Below are 26,964 nucleotides of genomic sequence, written 5' to 3'. Positions count from 1 at the left end.
CTTCTGCCTCCCTCCTCTCCTCCTCTTCCTCTTCTTCTTATTCCTTGTCCTCTTCTTCCTCTTCCTCTTCTTCCTCCTCCTCCTCCTCTTCTTCTTTTTCTTCCTCCTTCTCCCTCCCTCCCCTCCTCCTCCTCCTCCTCCTCTTCTTCTTTTCTTCTTCCTCCTCCTCCCTCCCTCCTCCTCTTCTTCTTCTTTCTCTTCTTCCTCCTCCTCCTCTTTCTCTTCCTCTTCTTCTGCCTCCTCCTTCTTCTTTTTCTTCCTCCTCCTCTCTCCCTCCCCTCCTCCTCCTCCTCTTCTTTTTCCTCTTCTACCTCTTCCTCTTCTTCCTCCTCCTCCTCCTCTTCTTTTTCTTCCTCCTCCTCCCTCCCCTCCTCCTTCTCCTCCTCCTTCCTCTTCCTCCTCCTCCTCCTCCACCACCACTTCTTCTTTTCTTCCTCCTCCTCCTCCTCCTCCTCCTCTTCTTCCTCTTCTTCCTCCTCCTCCTCTTCTTCCTCTTCTTCTGCCTCCTCCTCTTCTTCTTTTCTTCCTCCTCCTCTCTCCCTCCCCTCCTCCTCCTCCTCTTCTTTTTCCTCTTCTACCTCTTCCTCTTCTTCCTCCTCCTCCTCCTCTTCTTTTTCTTCCTCCTCCTCCTCCTCCTTCTCCTTCCTCTTCCTCCTCCTCCTCCTCCACCACCTCTTCTTCTTTTCTTCTTCCTCCTCCCTCCCTCCTCCTCCTCTTCTTCTTCCTCTTCTTCCTCCTTCTCTTCTTTCTCTTCCTCTTCTTCTGCCTCCTCCTCCTTCTTTTTCTTCCTCCTCCTCCTCCTCCTCTTCTTCCTCTTCTTCCTCCTCCTCTTCTTCCTCCTCCTCCTCCTCTTCCTCTTCTTCCTCCTCCTCCTCTTCCTTTTCATTTTCTTCCTCCTCCTCCCTCCTCCTCCGAAAGGGACCTTGGAGGTCTCCTAGTCCAGCCCCCTGCTCAGGCAGGAAATTCTATACCATTTTAGACAAACGATTGCCCAACATCTTCTTAAAAACCTCCAGTGATGAAAAGCACCTACCACTTCTGGAGGCAAGTCGTTCCACTGATTAATTGTCCTCACTGTCAATCAATCAGAATAGAGCTTGAAGGGACCTTGGAGGTCTTCTAGTCCAGCCCCCTGCTCAGGCAGGAGATTCTATACCATTTCAGATGAGTGACTCTCCAGTCTCTTCTTAAAAACCTCCAGTGATGAAGCACCCACAACTTCTGGTGGCAAGCCGTTCCACTGGTTAATTGTCCTCCCTGTTAGGAAGTTTCTCCTGAATTCCAGATTGCTTCTCTCCTTGGTTACTTTCCCTCTGTTGTTTCTTGTCCTGCCTTCTGGGGCTTTGGGAAATAAGTTGACAACACCCACCCACCCCCGCTCTTATTTGTGGCAGCAACCTCAAATATGACTGTGAAGAGATAGAGAAGGGGTGTGGGGGGGAATTCTCTTTTCTTTCGCAGATACCGGACTCCATGAAAGGAATAACCTTGTTAAACCAGGGAGCAGAAGGGCTACTTTTCAGAGAGATTCTACTTGTGACCCTCTCCTCTCGAGGAGAGATTTTGCTGTCCTAATGCGCCCCCCCCCCAATCCTCCCATCAATGGTTCAGTTCTTCCTGCATGGGTTGGGTGTCTTTAAAAAGCTCCCTATTGTCTCTATCCCAAAGGAAGAGACTGCCGGGCTAAATTAAAGAAGGAGAAGAAGAAGAAGAAGAAGAAAAAAAGAAAAGAAATAGCAAAACCAGAAACAAGAACGACAGGACCTTCTCTCCCCTCCCCCTCCCTGTACAATGACTTCAAGGTCCCTGAGGTTGGGGAGGGGGCTGAGTGAGGGGGGGAGGAAAGAACAGGTCGGCGCCTTCCCTCGAAGGCCAAGAGACGATTGCCTGGCCGTCGGTCTAATTGCCCTCTTGACATCTAGGTCCCCCGGCAATATTCTGCACGCCTCCGGACTGCGAAAGAGATTTGACTTCCTCCAGATAGATGGTTCCATTTAAAGGCCCGTAATTCTGTCAGCCGGCTGGGTGACAAATGAGACGAGGCGGAGAGAGACACCCCCACTCCCCGCTGCCTGCCCATCGGCCGGGCCCAAAAAAAACCCGATGCGCCGTCCATCCCGGAGAGTTACTGACACGCGGCTGGCCTTCGGCGGCTCGGGCTAATCATGCTGCCCGGCCAAGCCAAAAAATGCTTGTTTATGGAAGAGGGAGCATCCAAGCAGAGGTCAAGCTGGATGGCCATAAATACCTGCTCTAAGTGGGTTGAGATGAGGTGTCAAGGCTTGGAGAAGATTTGCAGGGACAGCAGCCCACGGGGTGGGGTGGGGAGGGGCGACGACAAGGGACAGCAGTTCTGCTGGGCGAGGGTGCCTGAAGCTGCCAGATTGCTGCTTGCCTGCCACGCTTCATCTGTAATTTAATTCGTAAAGGAGAATGTTTGTATTGTAGCTCAGGGTTGAACTGCGAGAGAGGTCCGTGGTACTCTCTGAGCTTGGTGTTTTTCTTGCGGATGTTTCATGACCCAACTAGGTAACATCATCAGTGCTAGAAGGGAGGCGGAAGAGGAGAAATGAAGGAGGGAGGAGAAAAGAGGGAGGAGGACTGTGGGGTCCTTGGTACTCTCTGAGCTTGGCGGTTTTCTTGTGGACGTTTCATGACCCATCTAGGTAACATCATCAGTGCTACCAGTAGAAGGGAGGGGGAGGGATGAAGGAGGAAGAAAGAAGGAAGGAGAAAGAGAGGAAGACTGCAGGGTCCTTGGTGCTCTCTGAGCTTGGCGGTTTTCTTGCAGGCGTTTCATGACCCATCTAGGTAACATCATCAGTGCTACCAGTAGAAGGGAGGGGGAGGGATGAAGGAGGAAGAAAGAAGGAAGGAGAAAGGGAGGAAGACTGTGGGAGTCCTTGGTGCTCTCTGAGCTTGGTGGTTTTCTTGCAGGCGTTTCATGACCCAACTAGGGAACATCATCAGTGCTCAGTGAAATTTAATCCCTGGCCATTTGGGAGAAAGAGGAGTCCAGATGGACATAAGTGGATGGTAGAGAACCTCTCCTGCCTTATTGAAATAGGGGCAGAGAATTCCAAAACTCCCAAAAGCTTCAACCAAAAACTGTCTACTATTGACCTCACCCCATTCCTAACAGGACTATAAGGGGCGTGCACAAGAGCACAAAAGTGCCTACCGTTCCTCTCCTATTGTTTTCTTTCATTATATGTGCGTGTATATAATGTTGTGACAAAATAAATAAATAAATAAATTCTCCGAGTCTCGGGTCTCCCAGCCTGAGTGGACCCCAAATTATGAGGCTGGGGGAGAGAGAGAGAGAGAGAGCTAAGCATGACTTGAAGGAATATGAACAAGGGAAGTGGGGGACGACAAGGGGTGTGCTCTGCTCCTCTGGGGCGGGGTGGGTTTTTTCCAGACTCAGGCAAACAAGGAGGACCCCCTCCCCTAGCCAGCATGGAGGAAGTTCCCTAGTTGGGCATGTCCACACCCTCAGAGAGCACCATGGACAATCCTCCAGAGGATTGTCTCTCCTCCTTGCCAGGGGAGTGGCCTTCCCCCCCCTCCCTAGAATTGCTGGAGGGGGGCCAGTGGCTGGAGGCCTCTTGGAAAGCCCCCTCCCCTCCCCCCAGGCTACTCCTTTGCCGTTTTAGTCACAATAGTTGTGCTTTAGTCACAATAGTTGTGCGAGAACAACAAGGAGAGAGGGTGGGGCGGGGTGTGTGTGGGGGGAAGAGCTGGAGTCTGGAGATAGGAGCAGACTTCTGGCTTTGGAAGGAGAAACTGTGGCTGGTAATTATAATCCTAAATTATGGGGGTTGCTGGGAAATGCCACACCTGTGACCTCGAGCAACTCCCCCCTGATGGGTTCTCGGATCCCCTTCCCCTCCGTCTGAGCTGGCTGGGGCTGATTGGCTCCGGTGTCCATCTAGACTAAAGAGCCGCTGCAGATTCCAGGGTGTGTGTGTTTTGTTTTGTTTTTGCACGCAACTGCCTCTTTCTATTTCTCTTTTCTGTTGCTCCTCTGTTTTCCGTTGCTCCTTCTCTTTTTGGGGTTCCTTCCCCCCGCCTCCCATGCGGTGGGAAAAACAAAACAAAACACTTCTTGGCTTGGAAGACGACCGAAGAGTCTCCCTGGCACCCCATTCTGACAACTCACGAAACCTCAAATTAAGGTCTCCAAAGACGAGACGTTGAATTAACGGGTGGGGGCCCAAACAAATCAACCCGAGATGGGTAGGTTTGATACTGAGGTTCGGTTCCTACATACTTGACTCTCACCCAGACAGAGGCAAGAAATCCTTCTCCCTCTTTTGCTCAGTTTAGGATGTGCTGTATGAACCTGGTCTCTGTTTGGGATGGGGGGGGCAGAGACCCCTTCCTCCCCTTGGGTTCCCACTGCAAACCTTACAAGTATTGATACTGGTCCTTTCTGAACTGCCCTTGCTCAAGATCCTCAGTTGGAAGGGACCTTGGAGGTCATCTAACCCAACCCTCTCACCCAAGCAGAAGACCCTAAAAACCATTTCTGACAGGTTGGCAATCCAGTCTCTTCTTGAAGTGCAGAGGTGGGTTTCAGCAGGTTCTGACCAGTTCTGGAGGACCGGTAGCAGAATTTTTAAATAGTTTGCAGAACTGGTAGTAAAAATTCTGACTGGACCTTCCCCCATCTATTCTCTGCTTCCCGAGTCCCAGCTGATCTGGAGGGAATGGAGTATTCTTCCCCTGCCACGCCCACCAAGACGCACTCACCGAGCCATGCCATGCCCACAGAACCGGTAGTAAAAAAAATTGAAACCCATCATTACTCCAGGGATGAAGTTCCCACAACTTCCGAAGGCAACTTCTGTTCCATCAGTTGATTGTTCTCACTGTCAGGAAATTTCCCCTTATTTCCAGGTTGAATCTCTCCTTGGTCAGTTTCCATCCATTGTTCTTTGTCTGGCCTTCGGGTGCTTTGGAGAATAGCTTGACCCCCTTCCTCCTCTCTGGGGCAGCCCCTCAAATATTGGAAGATGGCTATCCTGTCTCCCCTGGTCCTTCTCTTCCCTAGACCAGCCATGCCCAGTTCCTGCAACCGTTCATCGTATGTTTTAGCCTCCAATCCTCTAATCATCCTGGTTGCTCTTCTCTGCCCTCTTTCTAGAGTCTCAATATCTTTTTTATAGTGTGGTGAGCAAAACTGGATGCAGTACTCTGGGTGTGGCCTTACTAAGGCTTTATAGAGTGGTAGTAATTTAAGGAGGGTTTAGAAGGCTAGCCTCCCCCCTCTGCAAGTTACCCACCATGCCTTGGGCTGGGGAGATTGGGCCCTTCTTGCTTCTCCTAACCACGTCACCGTTGGCCGGTTTAATCTGGGTCACGAGGATCTCCATTCCCGTCACTAACTGCTTAGGGCACGGGTGTCAAACACAAGACACTCCAGGCTGGATCCGACCTGCAATGTGGTCGGATCCAGGCCATGGGGCCGTCCTGGAAAATGTAAGGCAGCGGCCCGCGTCGCTTCGGCTTGATCTACCCAGCGCGAAAAGGAAACATGCCAGCAGTTTGGGGACTGGCGTCAAATTGGCCATGCCCACCCAGTCAGCCCCGTCTGCCCGGCTCTTGAGACCAATCACAGCCCTGGTGTAGCTCTCAATGAAATTGAGCTTGACACCCCTTAGGGGTGTCTTAGGGCAGGGGTCTCCATCCTTGGCAACTTTGAGCCTGGTGGATTTCAACTCCCAGAATTCCCCAGCCAGCTTTGCTGGCTGGGGAATTCTGGGAGTTGAAGTCCACCAGGCTCAAAGTTGCCAAGGTTGGAGACCCCTGTCTTAGGGGATCCTGGAGACAATTTGGTTTTTCAGGAGACCACTCCCCATTCCCCAGCTTTGCTGGCTGGGGAATTCTGGGAGTTGAAGTCCACCAGGCTCAAAGTTGCCAAGGTTGGAGACCTTTGTCTTAGGGGATCCTGGGGACAATTTGGTTTTTCAGGAGACCACTCCCCATTCCCCAGCTTTGCTGGCTGGGGAATTCTGGGAGTTGAAGTCCACCAAGCTCAAAGTTGCCAAGGTTGGAGACCCCTGTCTTAGGGGATCCTGGGGACAATTTGGTTTTTCAGGAGACCCCCCACCCATTCCCCTTATTCCTTTGAGTGGGCAAAGCGGTTAGAAAGTTGCAGTAGCCAAGCGGGCGATATTTAAGCTCAGCTCTTTTCTGCTAGCCTTCTTTCTTTATTCCTTCTTTTATTGATTGATCAAATTTATTAGCCGGCCATCATACAGCTGGATGAAATTTTTCCGGTGTGTGATGCAAGGCTTGGAAAGGGGGAGGTACGGAGGGGGGGGTGAGGAGGAGTGGGGCAGGGTCCATCATCCTGGCATTTAACACCTTCCGACTTGTGAAGAAAAGTGATTGTCTCCTTCCCTCCCCCCACTTCCACAGATTATCCAAGCGACAAGCTTCCATCTTCACCAAATAATTGTGCTTTGCACACCTAAACTCCCGCTCCCTTCACTTTCCCTACGATGTAATTGTGGCACCCGGGATGAAGCGCTCACCCACATTCATCCCTGGGGTTGGTTTTTGTAGGTGTGTACTTGTGATAGAGGGATGCGGTGGCTTAGCTGCTAAGACGCTGAGCTTGTCGATCGAAAGGTCGGCAGTTCAGCGGTTCGAATCCCTAGGGCTGCGTAACGGGGGTGAGCTCCCGTGACTTGTCCCAGCTTCTGCCAACCTAGCAGTTCGAAAGCAGGTCAAAAATGCAAGTGGAAAAAATAGGGACCACCTTTGGTGGGAAGGAAACAGCGTTCCGTGCGCCTTTGGCGTTGAGTCATGCCGGCCACATGACCACGGAGACGTCTTCGGACAGCGCTGGCTCTTCGGCTTTGAAACGGAGATGAGCACCGCCCCCTAGAGTCAGGAACAACTAGCAGATATTTGCGAGGGGAACCTTTACCTTAGTTGTGATAGGGGAACATTTGGGCACCCGGCATTTGTAGAGATCCGGACTCTGCAATTTTGACTTTTGTTGGTCGACTTGCCAAATGCGTCGGGTTTCATATTTTGGTTTTGTCTGCAAACGAAGCGGCAACAATGAATAGAAATGCAAGATATGCACACAGTACACACCACCTGTACAACACCCGCACCCACGCACACTCAACCCACCTCCCCTTTGCCCTGAATCCAAGCTCAGAAATCCAAAGTGAATCGAAGTGCTTAAGAGGTGAATTTGATGCGCAAATCTTTGCGCAAACTGGAGCTTTTCTTTAATTTTACACTTAGGGCATTCCTTCTTCTCTTAGAAATCCCTCCCCCCTGCCACTCCCCTCCCCTCCCAAGAGGAAATGGCCTTGTTAGCCAGCCTGGAAATAATTTTCACCTCTAAATAGCCCCTCTGGACGACTGATTACTGGTTTAAGGATCTTGTGCCTTGCTTATCTTTATCTCTGATCTCGGACGGACCCCCCTAGGTTTCTCTTTCCCCACAAAACCTAAACTTTAATACAGCGGGGAAAAATTTTTTTCCTACCACGGTGGGGCTTTTCCACCATTTTATGAGATCCCAGGGCTTCAAGATGTTACAGGTACCTTGTTTCCCCCAAAGTAAGACCCAACCGGAAAAGAAGTCCTAGCATGATTTTTCAGGATGCTCGGAATATAAGCCCTACCCCCAAAATAAGCCCCAGTTAAGATTGTCAGCCAGATGGATGCATTTAGTACCGTATTTCCCACCCAAATAAGACCTAACCAGAAAATAAGCTGTTTTGGAGCAAACATTAATATAAGACCCAGTCTTATTTTTGGGTAAACATGGTAGTTCATTTAGTGACCATTCAAAGTTACGACCGCACCAGAAAAAAAAGCGAATGCGGGGAAAAAAAATGTGAAAAGAAGTTTTTCACGGGACCATTGTAGCATTCCCCAAAGTCACGTGATCAAAATTTAGATGCTCGGCAACTGACTCATACTTACAACAGTCGTAGCGTCCTCAGGGTCACTGAAAAAAGTACCGTTTTTTTCACTGTTACAACCTTCGCATGGTCATGTGATCGAAATCCAGATGCTTGGCAAAGGGTTCACATTTATGACGGTCAGTGTCCCCGGATCACGTGATTCCCCTTTGGAGACCTTCCGACGAGCAAAGTCAAAAAAGGAAAGCCTGATTCACTTAATGACCGGGTTACTTACTAACAACCACACCAATTCCACTGAACAAACGTGGCATGAAAACATTATATAACGGGGCAAAACTCGCCGAGCAAGTGTCTCGCTTAGCAACAGAAACTTTGGACGCACTTGTGGCTGTGAGTCAAGCACTATCGGTACTTGCTTCTCCACAAATGCACACATACATGTATCTTCTAGGAAAACCATGCAAGATCAGACGCAAAACGTCAAAGCTTTGGAATAAAAAGGGGCCTTTTGCACAGGCAGCTAACAGTGGCCCCTCTCCTTTGTGGGGGTCGGTTTTCAATTGCAGGATCCAACTGGCTTCTCTCTGCATCCCTCCTCCTCCTCCCTCCTCCCCCTCCTCCTCTTCCTCCTCCTTCTCCCTTCTTCTCCTTCTCCTTCTCCTCCTTCTTCTTCCTCCTCCTCCTCCTCCTCCCCTTCTTCTTCCTCCCCTTCTTCTTCTTCTTCCTCTTCTTCCTCTTCTTCCTCTTCTTCTTCTTCTTCTTCCTCCTTCTCCTCCCCTCCTCCTCCTCCTCCTCCTTCTTCTTCTTCTTCTTCTTCCTTCCTCCTCCTCCTCCTCCTCCTCCTCCTCCTCCTTCTTCTTCTTCTTCTTCCTCCTCCTCCTCCTCCTCCTCCTCCTCCTCCCTCCTCCTCCTCCTCCTTCTTCTTCTTCCTCCTCCTCCTCCTCCTCCTCCTCCTTCTTCTTCTCCTCCTCCTCCTTCTCCTCCTCCTCCTCCTCCTCCTCCTCCTCCCCTCCTCCTTCTCCTCCTCCTCCTCCTCCTCCTTCTCCTCCTCCTCCTTCTCCTTCTCCTTCTTCTTCCTCCTCCTCCTCCTCTTCCTCCGCTCCTCCTCCTCCCCCCCCCTTCTCACCCAGCTCTTTAGGCCAAAATGCAAATTTAGGGTCCTTCGCCTGAATTCAGAAATCAAACCTTTGGTGGAACGTGATAGGTAACCTGAGGGCAGTCCTGGCACATGTTTGAAGGTTGGGTGCTTGAGGATGAATCATGACTGGGAAGCCGATTCTAAGAGATTTCCACCCCTTTTCCCCAGATGGGGAAGTGATCACTTAGTTTAAAAACCTGTTTTCTCTCTCTCTCTCTCTCTTTCTCCTCAAAGGTGCTTTCTCCGGATCTGTCTGGCAAAACATAGCTTTGCTAACGAGAGATTCCTAGTCACCACAATACCCAAAAAGATGTTGAGACTCTGGAAACAGAGTGCACAGAAGAGCAACAAAGATGATTAGGGGGCTGGAGGCTAAAACATTGCAGGAACCGAGCATGGCTAGTCTAGGGAAGAGAAGGATTAGGGGGAGGGGCACAAGAGCATTGTTCCAATATTTGAGGGGCTCCTACACAGAAGAGGGTGGGGGAGGTCAAGCTTATTTTCCAAAGCACCAGAAGGGAAGACAAGACACAATGTTTGGAAACTAACCGAGGAGAGAAGCAAGCTAGAACTACGGACCAATTTCCTGACTGCGACGAACGATGAATCAGTGGAACGGCTTGCTTCCAGAAGTTGTAGGTGCTCCACCTTGATGGCTTCCAAAAAGAGACAGCAACAGTAACAGAGTTGGAAGGGACCTTGGAGGTCATCTAGTCTGACCCCCCCCCTGCTCAGGAGCAGGAGGCCTGTACTAGGGATTCGAACCGCCGAACCGCCGACCTTTCTGATCGACAAGCTCGGCGTCTTAGCCACTGAGCCACTTAGTCAGGCTAACTAGGACAACCTGCCTGAGCAAGCGGTTGGACTGGAAGACCTCCGAGGTCCCTTCCAACTCTATTTTTTTCCTCTGTTCTCTGAGGCTATGGGTTCAGCTGGGGGGTGTATATCCGATAGGACAAACTAGGTTGTGTCTGAGTAGCTTTGGGATCTCGCCAGAGCCCTCCAGAGCCGTGTTATCCTCAAAGGACCGTGAGGTAGATGGGCTACAGCAGGGGTGTCAAACTCAAGGTGCCGGGGCCCAGATCTGGCCCCTGAGGTGCTTAGATCTGGCCCGCGGGGCCACCCTGGAAACAGCGAAGGGCTGGCCCGGAGTGACTCTGCCAGAGAAAGCATTTTCACTGCCAGAGGCCTGCAGGAGGCTGTTGCGTTCAAAAACAGACCTCGGGAGCCCGTTTTCGCTGGCAGAGCGCTCGGACCACCATAGGCTCCTCCGGACACGAGTGACGTCGAGCTGGCCACACCCAACCTGGCCACGCCCCCCCCGAGGTCAAACGCAACCCTGATGGGACCTTCAGTGAAATCAAGTTTGACATCTCTGGGCTACAGTCAACTTTTTTTTTTTTTTTTAAATAATTTTTATTAAGCTTTTCACCCTTAAAAACAAAATGAAGAAAAAACACACCAAAAAAACAAAAAACAAAAATACATAAAAAACACATCGCGAACATAACGTTATATGTTTTACAGCTCGTCGTATCGGCAATGGTATATATTCTCTGTTCTTTTTTTACTCAATCCTATACATACTTATATTTATAATTGCTACCAACCTGCCTTCCATTGAGGACCTGTATACTGCACGAATCAAGAAGAGGGCCGTGAAAATATTTGCAGATCACTTGCATCCTGGACATAAACTGTTTCAACTCCTACCCTCAAAACGACGCTATAGAGCACTGCACACCAGAACAACTAGACACCAGAACAGTTTTTTCCCGAAGGCCATCACTCTGCTAAACAAATAATTCCATCAACACTGTCAGACTATTTACTGAATCTGCACTACTATTAATCTTCTCATAGTTCCCATCACCAATCTCTTTCCACTTATGACTGTATGACTATAACTTGTTGCTGGCAATCCTTATGATTTATATTGATATATTGACCATCAATTGTGTTGTAAATGTTGTACCTTGATGAACGTATCTTTTCTTTTATGTACACTGAGAGCATATGCACCAAGACAAATTCCTTGTGTGTCCAATCACACTTGGCCAATAAAAATTCTATTCTATTCTATTCTATTCTATTCTATTCTATTCTATTCTATTCTATTCTATTCTATTCTATTCTATTCTATTCTATTCTATTCTATTCTATTCTATTTACATTCTATTGTTCTATTTACCAATCCAATAATTTACATTTCCTAATTCCAATTTAGTCAGATTAACAATCCAATTTATAATTTATAATTTTGATTCCTTTTTTCCTGGTTACAGTCGACTTCTGTTTCCCCTCCTATAGGTTGGAGACCAGATGAAGTTGCTGCAGAACTGCTGGAGCGAGCTGCTGGTGTTCGACCACATTTTCCGCCAAGTCCAGTACGGGAAAGAGCACCACTTGGTGTTGGTGACAGGCCAGGAGGTACGAATGGGGAAACGGAGGCTCGGGATGGGTGGGGAAGCCCTACCGGCTCATTTTACGCTTTTGTCTCTTGGGGTGGGGCAGCCAAAATAACCCTCATCTTATTGCACTTAATCCTCGTTAAACGGTGAATCCCCAATCCTGCCTGATTTTTGCTCGAGAATAGCCCCCCCCCCACTGCATCGCCACTCTGAAGCCTGCTACAGGTTCTGTGGGTCAGCTACCGAGTGCATGCCCTCACACGCATGCCCCTGAGGCGCTAAAAAAAGGAACATTTTGAAACCTTCCAAATCTGCAAAGGTAAGTAGAATAGCAAGGGGGGGGGAACTCTGCTATGCCATGCGATTTAGATTAGCTAGAAAGCAGGAACTCCGACGATTGTAGCTAATATAAATTGCGCGTCACAGCTGATCGTCTCCCAGCTAATTGTCGTAAATACCGGTTTGCCTGAACCGGTAGCATTTTTTACTATCGGTTCTCCCGAACTGGTCTGAACCGGTAGCATTTCAACCCTGGGAGGGTGGCCAGGTGTGCTGTGATCTCAGACGGATTGAGGGGGTCCAGCTCAAACAGACTTGGAGGCGTCCTTGTTAAGGCTTTGCACCCTTTCATCATTCTGGAGTGGGGGAACCCAAGGAGAAGACCTGGCATGGACGTCCGTTCTCTCCCCTTCTCCCCCTCCTTTCTAGCTGGACATATCGAACCTTGCCACCCAGCCGGCATCTATCGTGAACAACTTGGTGCTGAGATCTCAGGAGTTGGTGCTGAACTTACACGCCCTCCAGATAGACCGGCAAGAATTTGTCTGCTTGAAATTCCTGATTCTCTTTAGCCTCGGTGAGTGGCAAGTCGGGAGAGGTGAAGGAAGGGGATGGGACAGAGCGGGAGGGCAGGCCTAGGAACCCCACGATGGGAACGGTGGAGTCCAATTGAAAAACAGCTGCAGAACAGATGTTCAGGAACCATGGGATGGAACTGTGGGAAGCAGGATCCCTAAAGTCCTGTCCCACAACTGTCCACGCGCAGTGGTTAGAATGCAGTACAGCAGGCTACTTCTGCTTGACTGCCGGCTGCCTGCAATTTGGCAGTTCAAATCTCACCAGGCTCAAGGTTGGCTCAGCCTTCCATCCTTCTTAGATGGGTCAAATGAGGACCCGGATTGTTGGGGGCAAGAGGCTGACTCTGTAAACTGGTTAGAGAGGGCTGTAAAACACTGTAAAGCGGTATATAAGTCTAAGTGCTGGTGCTATTCCTTCCTTCCTTCCTTCCTTCCTTCCTTCCTTCCTTCCTTCCTTCCTTCCTTCCTTCCTTCCTTCCTTCCTCCCTCCCTCCTTCCTTCCTTCCTTCCTTCCCTTTCTATTTTCCTCCTTCCTTCCTTCCTTCCCTTTCTATTTTCCTCCTTCCTTCCTTCCCTTTCTATTTCCTTCCTTCCTTCCTTCCTTCCTTCCTTCCTTCCTTCCTTCCTTCCTTCCTTCCTTCCTTCCTTCCTTCCTTCCTTCCTTCCTTCCTTCCCTTTCTATTTTCCTCCTTCCTTCCTTCCTCCCTCCCTCCCTTCCTCCCTCCCTCCCTCCCTTCCCTCTCAGTGGTTAAAATGCAGTATTGCAGACTAACCGTGCCCACTGCCAGCAGTTCAATCTTGAGTCAAGGTTGACTCAGCCTTCTGTCTTCCTAGGTGAAAGCTCTTCTAGACGTTCATGGCAACGCTTCCTAGGTGTTGTGAACGTGTCCGGTTGGTCCGTAAGTGCCACCAACCTCTTGACCTGATCCAGCCTGAAGGCCATCTTAACATCCTTCCATTCTCCAACGAAGCAGATTAACAGAGTTGGAAGGGACCTTGTAGGTCATCTAGTCCAACCCCCCTCTACCCAAGCAGGAGACCCTACACCCTTTCTGACGGAGGGCAGTCCAGTCTCTTCTTGAAAGCTTCCAGACATGAAGCTCTCACAACTTCCAAAGGCAACTTCTGTTCCATGGGTTGGTTGTTCTCACTGTCAGGAAATTTCTCCTTATTTCCAGGTTGAATCTCTCCTTGTTTAATTTCCATCCGTTATTACTTGTCCTTGTGCTTTGGAAAATAGCTTGACCCTCTTCCTCCTCTCTGTGGCAGCCCCTCAAATATTGCTATCCTGTCTCCCCTGGTCCTTCTCTTCACTAGACCAGCCATGCCCAGTTCCTGCAACCGTTCATCGTATGTTTTAGCCTCCAGTCCCCTCATCATCTTGCTTGCTCTTCTCTGCCCTCTTTCTTGGGTCTCAACACCCATCTTTTCCACACTGGAGAACTATCATTTCCTACCCCCCCCCGCTCCGCATCATGTTCAAATAACTTCGTCCTAGAGCTGGAGGGACAAACGGTTACCCATGCCTACTTCCCCTCTTCAGTCCTGTATTCGAGTCTTAGCGGGCCTTTTGCCTTCCTCGAGGCTCCGCTGCACCCCAGCCCACCTCCCCGGCTGTAACTGCGCTCTGCCAGAGAATTTTCCACCTATCAGCCCCCCTCCCCTCCCCGTGGCACAATCCGTGTCCCTTCTCTGCACACATGTGCGCAAGTGGCTTGCCATTTCGAGTCGTAAATAGATTTCTCCCTCCCTCCCTCCCTTTCTCTCTCTCTCTCTTTTTCTTCTTCTCCTTCTTTCCCCTTCCTGAGTAGCTAAAGAGGTTTAATTAAAATTAGGGCTTCTCCAAACGGCAATATTTATGAGGACGGCACAGGTTAGCTTTGTTCTCCAGAAGGGTTTAATAGAGCCTTAATGGATTGACCTACCCTGCATCCCCATACGGGCGGGCTGACTTCCATTCTCCCGGCAGCCACTCCAAACGGAGGGAGGGGTGGGGGGGAGAGCGAGAAAACGGCTTTTTATTGCGGGCCGCATTCCCATAAGCGATGGCAATTTATCAGAAGCCTCCGGCAAACAAAGGCAACTGTGAATGAGAGGAACACTTGAGAGCATAGAAATAGTCTCTCCCCCCCACCCTCATCCCTTTCCAGTAGTTTCCCCCTCCCTCCTGCGCCAGGGAACCTGGGCTTTTGTCGCAGGACGGAGGGAGCTGAGCTGGGGATGGGGAATCGGCATTCTTTATTGCTCCGTCTCCTGCAGGAATGAAAAGATTATTCAAATATTCAATTAAACTGTGAATAGGGTGGCTTCTCCAAACCAGGTGAGTTCATCGCCAGGAACCTGCTATTGTCATGCCCAGCGCAGCGGGGGGGGGGGGAGAGTGAGTGAGTGAGATAGAGAGAGAGGAAGGGAGAAGAGAGAGAGACAGAGGGAGAGAGGGAGAGAGGAGGAGAGGAAGGGAGAGAGGGAGAGAGAAAGAGAGGAAGGGAGAGAGACGAAGGGAGAGACAGAGAGAGAGGGAGAGAGAGAAGAAGGGAGAGAGAGAGGGAGAGAGAGAGGAAGGGAGAGAGAGAGAGAGAGAGAGAGAGGGAGAGAGAAGGAGAGGAAGGGAGAGAGGAAGAGAGAAAGAGAGGAAGGGAGAGAGAGACGGGAGGGAGGGAGAGAGAGGGAAAGAGGGAGAGAGGGAGAGAGAGAGAGGAAGGGAGAGACACACAGAGAGGAGAGATAGAGGGAGAGGAAAGGAGAGAGAGAAAGGAAGGGAGACACACAGAGAGAGGGAAAGAGGGAGAGAGAAGGAGAGGAAGGGAGAGAGAGAGGGAGAGAGGGAGAGGGAGAGGAAGGGAGAGAGAGAGGAAGGGAGAGACAGAGAGAGAGGGAGAGAGAGAGGAAGAGAGAGAGAGAGAAAGAAAGAAAGAGAGTTGACATTTAGTGAAGAGGTGTGCTTTCTGGTGGTGGTGGTGAATGGGAGGGAAGGTTGTTTGTTTACACACAGACACACACCTGTGACTTTCTATTATTCCTCCCCCCACTTCCATGCAAGAATTGCAGTCGCGCTTGTCCAGCGCAGGGGAAGAGAGGGGAAGGGTATTGATTGTGTTCCCCCTGCCCGTTCTGGAACTGAGTAGGGCGTAGCGTGGGCTTGGCCTGACCATCCTTGGGGGCTCCTTCCTTCTCCCAGTCAAGGGTCTTTTAGGAAAGGCAGAGGTGCCCGAGAGATCCCTGTTTTGGGGTGTATGTGGGGCTCCTGGAGACATGATAATAATTTTCCAGGGATGACTAAGATTGCGGTGCCAATAAAAGAGGACATTTGTAGCTCAGGCTTGCTATTTGAGGGGTGCTCGGTGCTCACTGAGCTGGGTGGGTTTCTTTGCAGACGTTTCACGACCCAAACTCGGTAACATCATCAGTGCTAGAAAGGTGTGGGTTTTGTTCTCTCTCTCTCGCTCTCTTCCAGCACTGATGATGTTACCTATTTGGGTAATGAAACATCTGCAAGAAAACCACCAAGTTCAGAGAGCCCCAAGGACCCCCATCAAGATTGCAATGATTCTCCATTCTTTTAGAGAAATTCTATCTTTGCAAGAACTCTTTTCTTACCGACCGGACGGCACATCATCTAACCGTTTCTCAACCTCGGATACTTCGAGATGCACGGACTTCAATTCCCAGAATTCCCCAGTCCAAGCATTTCCCAGAATTCTACGGCAGGCTGGGATATTCTGGGAGTCGAAGTCCACGCATGGTCGCCACGATGTTGAGACTCTAGAAAGAGTGCAGAGAGAAGAGCAACCAAGAGGATTAGGGGACTGGAGGTTAAAACATATGGAGAACGGTTGCAGGAACTGGGCAAGTCTAGTTTAATGAAAAGAAGGACTAGGGGAGACATGAAAGCAGTCTTCCAATATCTCAGGGGCTGCCCCAAAGAAGAGGGAGTCAAGCTATTCTCCAAAGCACCTGAGAGTAGAACAAGAAGCAATGGGTGGAAACTCATCAAGGAGAGAAGCAACTTAGAACTAAGGAGGAATTTCCTGACAGTTAGAACAATTCATCAGTGGAACAACTTGCCACCAGAAACTGTGAATGCCCCAATCCTTGAAGTTGTAAAGAAGAGGCTGGATAACCATTTGTCTGAAGTGGTGTAGGGTTTCCTAGCCTAAGCAGGGGGGTTGGACTAGAAGACCTCCAAGGTCCCTTCCAACTCTGTGATTCTATTTCTGTTCATCTTGAAGAGAGAAATGGTGACCCCAGTCAAGAACTGTAGCATTAATTGCTTGTTGCTAAATGTGGGTCATCTCAAACAGGTGCCTGGGAAAGTCGGCAGCGCCAGACCAAATAAATAAATAAATAAATAAATAAACAAATAAATAAACAAATAAACAAATAAATAAATAGGATGGATGGATGGATGGATGGATAGATGGATAAACAAACAAATAAATGGATGGATGGATAAACAAACAAACAAACAAATAAATGGATGGATGGACAAACAAACAAACAAATAAACCAATTTTATCTAGAAGCATCTATTTGATCCTCATTGACCGACCAAGGCAGACGTCTAATAGAACCAAGCAAGCTGCTTTTTATCAGGTGCCTCGCACACCTGCTTAGCTACCTTCTGGCTTTTCTGCAACGACGCCTCGGCTGCTCCGCAAAGCCCTGTTGCCCACAATATACCCACGACGGGGCCGCCTGTGCCAGGCAGCAGGGATCAAGGTTTCTATGCAGGCTGAGCTGCCTGCCGGCTTTGTGGAGGCCAGGCAGATTAAGGACAATCTCTCCGCCCAGGAGTTTGGAGGCGGAAGGCGATCTGGTTCCTTCGTCTGGCAGGGAGGCGAAGATAATCCAGACAGGGAGGGAAAGTGCCTTGTTTACCTTTTGCGACATTTTTCCCTGCTGGGTTGACGTAATCAGCGCTGGGAGGGACCTTAGAGATCATCCAGTCCAACCCACGCCCTTCCCCCCCCTTCCCCACTCAGGGTAGGATTGACTGCAGCATCTGAGACCGCCCGGCTTGTTTTCTAAAGATCGATCCTTTAAAAAAAAAAAAGGCCAACCTTAAGCGGAGACATTGGCTAGGTGCGTTTTGACTCATTTTAAGCGAATCACTGGTTGATCAATTAATAACAACCCGGTTGTTAAGTGAATCCGGTTTCGTCGTTGACTTTGCTTGTCAGGAGGTCCCAAAAGGGGATCACACGACACCCACCCAGCCCCGACCGTCCTAAATATGAGCCCATCGCCAACCTCTGCATGTGATGCTGCAAACGGTCTCAAAAGTGTGACAAACGCTCACCTTTTTTCAGCGCCGTTGTAAGTCCGAACGGCCACTGAACGAACCGCTGTGCAAGGCCTACTCGTACAGGCGCCCAGCGGGTTTCGCTCTACGCCCGCGATTGCCACAGCTGCGCTAAGTGAATCGCGGCCGCTGTTAAGTTAGTGACAAACACGGATTCCGTCCAGAAACTTAGCCGTTTGCAAACTTACCGAAAACTCCTGGCTGGGGAGGGATGTCGGGTGGGGGGGGAAGGCTGGACTGACCCCCACCCACACCCCTTGCCCATTTTCTCCTTTTGTCTGCAGATGTGAAGTACATGGAAAATTCCAGCGTGGTCAAAGAAGCTCAGGAAAAAGCCAACACGGCCCTGATGGAATACACCATCTGCCATTATCCGCACACCATGGACAAATTTCGCCACTTGCTGTTCCAGCTGGCCGACATCCGAGCCATCAGCATGCAGGCCGAAGAGTACCTGTACTATAAACACATCAACGGGGAGGTGCCCTGCAACAATTTGCTGATTGAAATGCTGCATGCTAAGCGGACTTGAGGGCTTCCCTCTGCCCCGGGCGACGGACGGATGGACGGATGGACAGAGGAAGAGGAGGAGGAGGCTGGGGCGGTGGGGAAAGGGGTTGACAATTAGGGGAGCCCTCCCCAGCCTCTGGGTTTTGGACCTGGGTCCTTTCCTTGTCCAGCATGCTGGAATCGGGCCAGTCCCTTTTTGGTCTCAGATGCTGGAATGGTCTTTGGGAAACCTGAAAAAGCAACTTAACTCTGGAGGGCGGCCCTTGGAAATGGTTTGGAAGCTGGAAGTCTGCGGTGGGTGGATCCCGAACACAGGGGTGGGTGAGTGCAGTGGAGGGGGGAGAAAGAAAGGAGTAGCCCTGTCTTTCTTCCCCCGTCCTCCCCCTCTTTGTCCCAGGAGTGGTGCCCATCCCAAAAGGGGAAACCTACTAGCAACCCCTTGGAAGACATGACTGCGGCCATTCCCTCTGCCATATCCGATGCATTTGTTGCAAGGAAAATGGGGGCACCACCCTCACCTCCAACGCCGGGGGAAGATGCATTTGGGGTATCCGGAGATCCAAGCAACTTTCGGAAGTCTCATGGGGATCATTCCTTCCCCACCCCCCATCCTGCTTCTCGATCTCACAGTGGGAAGCCAAGATCTTTTGCAAAAGTTTTGGACTGAACTAGTTTCGTTTTCAGTTCAGTTCGCGTGGCGTCTCCCCGGGGCGTGCCTTTGGTCCACACGCCACAGTACGGTGCCTCGAGAGTTTGGCGGCCGTATCCTAACGAAGTTGGGTCCTGTCCAGAGGCTTATGAAACGGAAACCTCTCAAGCGCATGACTTTGTTGACTGATTCTCTCTCTCTCTCTCTCTTTTTCCCCCCTCTTTTTCTTTTTTTCTTTTTAGCCTAGCCATTTAATTTTATTCTTGCAGCAAGAAGCGGTTCATTTTTTGCAACGGCCTGTGAAGGGAACCTTGTCGTGTGTTCTTGATAGTGTCGCTTCCCAGAGTCCTAAAATCCATATGTTAATTTCATTAACGAATGAATTTGTCAGCCAGGACTTTTTTGGGGGGGGGGTGTCTGTGTCCAGATCTTAGACGGTAAAGCCACCATCCATCTATCCAGGTTCTCATTGGCGCCCTGCAAGTTCTCCAGCCCTTCCTTAAAACCCATTGCAGCTTGCAAGAAATAGCCTAGCCAGAATCCCGAACTTACTTGCTTGTAGAGATACGGTGTGTGTGTGTGTGTGTTTGTGTGTTTTTTTCCCTTGGAGTGTGTGTCTGTTTAAATATTTCTCAAAATTACTTGGTTGGACTTGGTCCACGAAGGTCAAACCTCTTCCTGTTTCTTTTTTTTTTTTGTAGTTTTGTTCCTCTTTGCTTAAAAACAGGGGAAGAAGGCGGCCCGTTGGGAATCTCGGTGGTTGTGCAAGGTTACTTTTTGCAAAGAAATTTTTTTGGTGTGGGGGGGGAGAGAAATCATTTCCTTAAGAGCTCTGACCGTCCAGTCACATCATCCGGTGTTTGGCAGGGATGGCAAAAACTGTCATATTTAGCTGAGCACTTCAGGGCCGTTTCTTTAAGCAGACAAACCTGGGATGGGTTTGTGGGACCAACACCCCCCCCCCCCGTTTTGAGGAATAGGGATGAAAAGAGTTTGGGCATACGGTGGGCGCGTTTTCCTCACCTTGTCCACATCCTCTCCCCACTCACCCCCCCAAAAAAACCCGCCAATTCGGCCTCTTCGGAGCTGTTGAGTGCCTTCCCCACTCAGGTCTCGGTGATGGTCTGATTCTGCACCCACCCACCCACCTCTGCCGCTCCTCCACGCCGCAACGGTGGTCTCTTTTGTGATGGCTTGTCTCTGTGTTTTGATGCCCGGCGCCTTTTCTGCTTCGTTATGTGACTTCGGGACAATCATCTCTCTCCGTACGCGTCCCGTGGATCTGCCTGTTGTGGTGTGAGAGTCGGAGGACGCCCATTTGGAAAGTAACCGTGCTTTCTTGGTTTGCCAGTGGATCTGGGGGGAGGATGCGAGGGGGTGTGTGTCTCTTTTTCTCCCCAGCTGTTCCCAAACATGAAAAGTGCTCTTAAGTGTCTATGCCTCCCCCCACCCCTCACACTCTTCCTCTCCTCCTTCCAGAAGTCTTTATGGAGTTCTACCTTGCCGCATATCAGACATTCCAATAAATTTTGTAATTCTGCTACGGTCCACTTCTGAATGGTTCTTTCTTTGCGTTTGATGACGATGCTTGGATACAACCAAGGACAGCAGAAATGGGAGGCGGGGAGGCAGGTGGGACCCCGAAGACTCGTATGGGGGGGGGTCTGAATCCACAGATATGGAGGGTGGACGGAAGCCGGAGAGAGAAAAGCCGCTGAGCATCCTTTCTCCAGTCAACCAAAAACGGGGCCATGTTGGTTTCCAAAAATGAAAACTAGAGAAATCTGGGGAATTGTCCTTGCCTAGCTTACAAAACTGGGATTTCTGTCCTCTTTTTCCTGGACAGCAAAGCAGGGCTTGGAGCCTGGCCAGGGATGATAAGACACCAGGCCCAACTCCAGCTGCAGGCGTGGGGGAGACCCGGAGGAGGTGGCCCGTTTCCCCCTGTGAAAAGGCTGCGGGTGACGGGGGGGGGGGAGAAAAGAGAATCTCGTTTGAGAAGTTGGTGAGGAGGAGGAAGAGCAGAAGGAGGGAGAGAAGGAAAGGGAGGAAGGAAAGAGAGAGTTGAGGGAGGAAAAATGAGGGAGGGAGGAAAAGGTTAAGGAAGGAAAGGAGGATGGTAGAAAAGGAGGAAAAGATGGGGAAGGAAGAGGAAGGAAGGAAAAAAACGAGGGAGGGAGGAGAAAGTTAAGGAATTAAAGGAGGAAAGAAAGGGAGGGCGGTAGGAAGGGAGGAAAAGATGGGGAGGGAAGGAGGCAGGGAGGGAGGGAGGGAGGAAAAAATGAGGGAGAAGAAAGTTAGGAAAGGATGATAGGAAAGGAAGGAAGAAAAAGATGGGGAGGGAAGGAGGCAGGGAGGAAGGAAGGAAAGAAAAAATGAGGGAGGGAGGAGAAAATTAAGAAAGGAGGAAAGAAGGTAGGAAAGGAAGGAAGGAAAGAAGGAAAAGATGGGGAGGGAGGAAGGAAGGAAGGAAGGAAAAAGGAAGAGGGAAAAAAAACTAAGGAGGCCTAAACGCAGCCAAGAAACAGAGCTTAGCTTGAAAAAGGTTCTCTCCCAGAGACACAACACGAGTAACATTTGGAGAACAGTTTCCAGATGTTTGCTTCTAGGTGTAGCTGCCCATCAGGATTCCCCATTCGAAAGACCTTCTGCGGGCCTGGGGATGGCCAGGACAGACTTCCGTTTCCTTCCTGAGGGTCTTTTGAAGACGTACAATTAATTGAGATTTCAGCTGGCGGTTCAGATAGCCGCAGCCCTTCTGTCGTGTCCCACTCCTCCGCTGACGGCCGGGTCAGGGAAATCCGAATCAGGCTTGCCTCTGCAGCTCTGCCCAAAGTCCTAGCAAAGTCCTCAGAGCAGGCAGGAGACCAGTAAGTGACTTCAGCAAGATAAGTTCGACTTTGCCTGACTCAGAGACTGCCAGAAAGCAGATCCTTTATATAGGCCATGGGGTGTGGCTCCATGACTCAGCACTCATTAAGGCCTGCCCCTCCCTTCCTTCTGTTGCCTCCGCCTATCCAATCTTCTGATGCAAGGGTCACTCCAATCAGCTGTTGTTGGAAGTAAACTTTCCTCAGGCTCACATGCTGTGGAGGAGGGGGAGGGGTCTAGCTGCTCCGTTTGCCTGGGCATGGAGCCAGGGCTGGGGCCGGGGGATGCTCCCTCCTCTGCAGCCTGCTTGGGCATGGAGCCAGGGCTGGGACTGGGAGGTGCCCCCTCCTCTGCAGCTTGTCTGGGCATGGAGCCAGGACTGGGGCCGGGAGGCATACATTCCTCCGTGTTCGGGAGCAGATAAGCAGATCCCGGCTGCGGTGAGAGCGGACAAGACACAACACCTTCTTCCCTGAGCTTCATATTTTTTTTCCAGATGTGCAAGACTAGGGTGCCCATGATCCTCAGCCAGCCTCTGGCCAAGGATATCAGGCCTGGGGGAATGGGTGATCCCTAAAAAAACCCAAAAAAATCCTAAAACTTAGGATTCAAAGGCATCTATTCCACTGAGGTTTCTCGAGGCTTCACCGATTGACCCTTAGAAATTTTAATTTGGGGGCTATTTTTCACGCACCTCTTTTTTTTGCACCCCTTCCCCTGCCCGCTTTTAAAACCTCGGCAGATACATCCGCCCACATGTCAAAGGTTTATCTGCAACGGTCTAGGTTCTTCTGTTTGAGCATGGGGTTGGACTAGAAGACCTCCCGGGTCCCTTCCAGCTCATTGTAAGTCTAGACTGGTCTAGTCTATTTCCTAGAGAACAGGCGAAGAAGGAGAGCTGGGGGGAAGAGTTTTCCAGTTTTCTTTTTTATTTTGTTTCGGTTGCAGAATCGCTCAAAAGATACAGCTTCTTATCTTCCCTGTTTGGGTTTCCAAATATGTAGCTGAATTTCGACAACTCGGGCAACAAAAGTCCTGTTATTCCCGCTGGGTGATTACTGTGTGTGTGTGTGTAAAAGAAACAACTCTTAAGCGTTACTTTAAACACTGAAGCCATCACTTCCCTCCTCCCCCCTCCTCAGCCGATCCAATTTTTTAGAATAATAAACGTAGATTAAGTACATTCACACCCGAGAGTTACGACACGACAGAGAGAGTGTTTCTCTAACGTTGGCCATCATGGGATGGGTTCCTCTGGATAACAACACCCATCATGCTTGTCGGCGCATCTGCCTGTGTGCCTCTTCCAAAGTTGTTTTGGGAGGATCTTGCATTTGAAGGAGAACTGCAGCTCCAAGAACAGTGGAGTATAAATTGTGCAGGGAGGTCTCTCACACACACACATGGAAAAGAGCCATTGGGTTCGCTTCCAAAACAAGACGGGAGAAAAATGAAAATTCTTCACATGTCACGGCAAGCTCTTAAGATATTGCTGACCACCTGCAAGGTCATCGTTCCTGATGCAAACTGGAAGGGAGGAAAACTCCAGTGGCCCTCACAAACTTCCTAATCATCATCACCATCATCATCATGTTAAAAATAGCGCTCCGAAAATGTTCCACTGGAACATATGGAAACGGTTTCATGCCTTAAACGGAGCAGTCCAAAAAAAAAAAGGGGGGGGGAAAGAAAATTTCCATCAGCACCCAGGGCCGTTTTCTGAAGCTGAAGGTCTTCTCGTGTCCTCTTTAACCTTCTCTTTCCCAGCTTGATGTCCCTGGCTACTTCCTGTTTCGAAAAAGAGGGTGAAGGTGGCATCTATCGACGCTTCGGCGGGGGGGGGGGGGGCTCGTGCTGGCGATGCTTAGGGAAATCCCTTGCAGAGATGGTTGGCGTGAAAAAAAAAGAAAGGAGAGAGGTCGTTTTGGGTCAGGGATGAAAAAAACGGGGAGTTCGCTTCCAGTTGGCTTCCAGAGATGAGATTGCTCTTCTAGGAGCAGCTACAACAGACGGGTCCAATGGACCACCCACGTCAGACAATGTTATGGAGGAAAGGAGGCAATCGTGAAGCGATGCCACCCACTAGACCAGGGGTCTCCAACCTTGGCCACTTTAAGACTTGTGGACTTCTAGAATTCCTCTGAGGAGATCCCTGCACTAGACTAATCTTCTATCCAACACTACCCTTTGGGGGTGACTACATAGCCTTCGCTGTTGCTGTGGCTCATTTGCTCCAGGATAAGACACTACGGTAGATGTGCTCACCAGAGGTTCACAATTAGGACGGATGGTTGGGTTGCCAGGTCTTCTGCTTGTTCTCCTTAGCTTCTGGCCACCAGCTCCAAGCTTGGAAGCCAAGAAAGGGAGGGGAAGCAGAAGCTCTCCTACCAAGTTTGCCATTTTATGACCGCGTACCACAAGAGCAGGGGTGAAATGCTACCGGTTCGCTCCAGTTCGTGCAAACCGGTAGCGATAAAAACTACCGGTTCAGGTGAACCGGTAGTAAAAAAAAATGCCTTAAAAAGGTTAAAAAAAAGGGTTCCGACGATTGAAACCTTTTTTAAAAACGTTTTTAAAGCATTTTTTTACTACTTATTCGCCTGAACCGGTAACAAAAAAAATGCTTTAAGAAAAAAAAAAGGTTCCGAGGATCGCACGGCACACCTGGAACCATTTTTTTACCTTTTTAAAGCATTTTTTTTACTACCGGTTCGCCTGAACCGGTAGTTTATATCGCTACTGGTTTACCCGAACCAGTAGTTTATATTGCTACCAGTTCGCCTGAACTGGTAGTTTATATCGCTTCTGGTTCGCCTGAACCGGTAGTTTATATCGCTACTGGTTTGCCCGAACCGGTAGTTTATATTCTACCGGTTCGCCCGAACTGGTAGTTTATATTGCTACCGTTTTGCCCGAACCAGTAGTTTATATCGCTACCATTTTGCCCGAACTGGTAGTTTATATCGCTACTGGTTCACCCGAACCGGAGCAAACCGGTAGCATTTCACCCCTGCTATGGAGGTACATAGAACCTTTTTTTTTTATTTTTACTTTTTTAAAGCATTTTTTTGCTACCGGTTCAGGCGAATAGGTAGCAAAAAAATGCTTTAACAAATGAAAAAAAAAAAAGAGCTGACCACGCCCACCCAGTCACATGACCCCCACCAAGCCACACCCACCAAGCCACGCCCCCCGAACTGGTAGCATCAAATTTTACATTTGACCACTGCTTCAGAGACTCAAATAAGCCACAATCGACAGCAAGGGGGCGGGGCGGGGGAGTGAAGGGAAGTGGGAAAGAAACTGTGAGAAAGCATCTTGGTTAGTAAATCGGAACTTCAGAGCCAGGCTGGGAGGGTCTAGAAAAGGAAAATGCGGCCCTTCTCTTCTCCGTCTTCTGGGTTTTTGTCCCTCAACAGTCACCGGCTGGAGATACATCGCTGGGAACAGCTCTGCTCATAAGCCTGTAAGAGGAGAAAATGTCCATCATGGTTTAGCTGTTTTGGTTTCTTTTGGTCTTCACCTATTTTTTTCAGTCTAAACCAGGGGTCACCAACCTTTCGTGTCTCAGGGACCACTAAATTCGTAATTTTAAATCCCGCGGACCACTAATATGATCTGCCTAATGACCGGCAGGGTGGGTGTGGCTAGGTGGTCATGTGACTGGGTGGGCATGGCCAACTCGATGTCACTCACGTTGAGGGATGCCTCGCCAGCCTCTAATCACCCCTCCTCTCCCAGCCACTCCTCGCCTCCCTGTCGGGGCTCCTTAGGGCCCAACATGAAGCAGTTGTTGGAGCTTAGCAGCCGCCACAAGAAAGAGCTGGCAAAACAGCTCAGTTCAAATTGGATTTGATGGAGAAGGAGGCTCAGTAGAAGCACCTTACTGAGGACTACGAGCATAAGCTTTCCAAGCAGAGGGAAGAGCTGCGGGAGTGCAAGGCTAGGTACCGGCGCCTGGAGGCTCAGCGGGCTGAGATGGTCAGCCAGTTCCACGCCATGATGCAGTCCCACTGGAACAAGGTCCTCCGTCTCTTCACCACCAGCGACACTTCCCTCCAGCCGTCACCCAAAGCCCCACACCAGAAGACTAAAGCAGACCCCCAAGTCGGAATTTCTGTCCCTTTCTGACCCACAAAAGAAGACCCCGAAGGGGAAGATTCTCTGTAGCAACACAAATGTTGTACTTATCCGTCCCAGGGACCATAGTTTGAGGACCCCTGATTTACTGCAATATAAAAAAATGCAAATAATTTTTCTGCCGACCACCAAAATTTTCTCACGGACCATCAGTGGTCCACGGACCACCAGTTGGTGACCGCTGGTCTAAAAAGTAGATCTACTCTGGAATTGATGGGCCGTACATTCAAACCAGGACTCCCAATCACACCTCGAATTATTCCAGGGGCGAAATGTAAAATTTGTTCCTACCGGTTCTGTGGGCGTGGTAATGTGACTGGGTGGGCGTGGCCAACTTCTTTTTTACTTTTAAAAGCATTTTTTCTACAACCTCTTTGGCTGAAGAGGCTGTAAAAAAAGGCTTTTAAAAGCCTGTGACAATCAGGCAACTCAGCTGGGATCGCCAGAGGGGAAAAAAAGCTTTTAAAGGGTTCTGACAATCCCAGCCGAGTTGCCTGATTGCCAGAACCTTTTAAAAGCATTTTTTCTATCACCTCTTTGGCCAAAGAGGTTGTAGAAAAAATGTTTTTAAAGGGTTCTGACAAGCCCAGCTGAGCCGCGTGATCATCAGAGGCTTTTTTTTTAACTTTTAAAAGCATTTTTTCAGCCGAAGAAAAAATGCTTTTAAAAGTTTAAAAAAACACCCTCTGATGATTGCACAGCTCAGCTGGTGTGGGGGTGGGGCAGGGATTTTTGCTACCGGTTCTCCGAACCACCCACCGCCATCGCTACCGGATCAGGTGATCCGGTCTGAACCGGAAGCATTTCACCCGTGAATCTTTGAATTTTCCAAACTCACCCAAACTGGCGATGTCGATGTCTCCCACCCCCAGAGGGGTAACCTCTCTAGCAACGTAATTAGATTAACAGAGTTGGAAGGGACCTGGTAGGTCATCTAGTCCAACCCCCCTCCCAAGCAGAAGACCCTACACCATTTCTGACAGATGGCAGTCCAGTCTCTTCTTGAAAGCCTCCAGGGATGAAGCTCCCACAACTTCCGAAGGCAACTTCTGTTCCACTGGTGGATTATTCTCACTGTCAGGAAATTTCTCCTTATTTCCAGGTTGAATCTCTCCTTGTTCAGTTTCCATCCATTGTTCCTTGTCTGGCCTTCAGGTGCTTTGGAAAACAGCTTGACCCCCTTTT

At 49.8% G+C, this 26,964-nt stretch overlaps 2 protein-coding genes across 10 annotated transcripts in view; one reads left to right on the top strand and one right to left on the bottom strand.

Annotated features, from left to right (window-relative positions):
• The window catches only part of NR5A1 (nuclear receptor subfamily 5 group A member 1), a 32,878-nt gene extending 14,737 nt beyond the window's left edge, over positions 1–18,141 (top strand). Inside the window, exons 4-6 of the mRNA XM_058159302.1 lie at positions 11,350–11,469; positions 12,159–12,306; positions 17,894–18,141. Of these exons, the coding sequence (XP_058015285.1) occupies positions 11,350–11,469; positions 12,159–12,306; positions 17,894–18,141 (516 nt within the window). The remainder of the gene's footprint in view (positions 1–11,349; positions 11,470–12,158; positions 12,307–17,893) is intronic.
• Positions 18,142–22,558: 4,417 nt separating this feature from the next.
• Positions 22,559–26,964, bottom strand: part of ADGRD2 (adhesion G protein-coupled receptor D2) — a 62,428-nt gene continuing 58,022 nt past the window's right edge. For all 9 annotated transcript variants that reach the window (XM_058159382.1, XM_058159378.1, XM_058159384.1 and 6 more), the window contains one exon: positions 22,559–25,103. In XM_058159382.1, coding sequence (XP_058015365.1) covers positions 25,096–25,103 — 8 coding nt within the window. In that variant the 3' untranslated portion in view covers positions 22,559–25,095. The remainder of the gene's footprint in view (positions 25,104–26,964) is intronic.

Source organism: Ahaetulla prasina, chromosome 16 (assembly GCF_028640845.1).
Source record: "Ahaetulla prasina isolate Xishuangbanna chromosome 16, ASM2864084v1, whole genome shotgun sequence".
NCBI lineage: Eukaryota > Metazoa > Chordata > Lepidosauria > Squamata > Colubridae > Ahaetulla > Ahaetulla prasina.
Note: the sequence above shows the minus strand (reverse complement) of the source record. Positions and strands in the feature narration are given on the sequence as shown.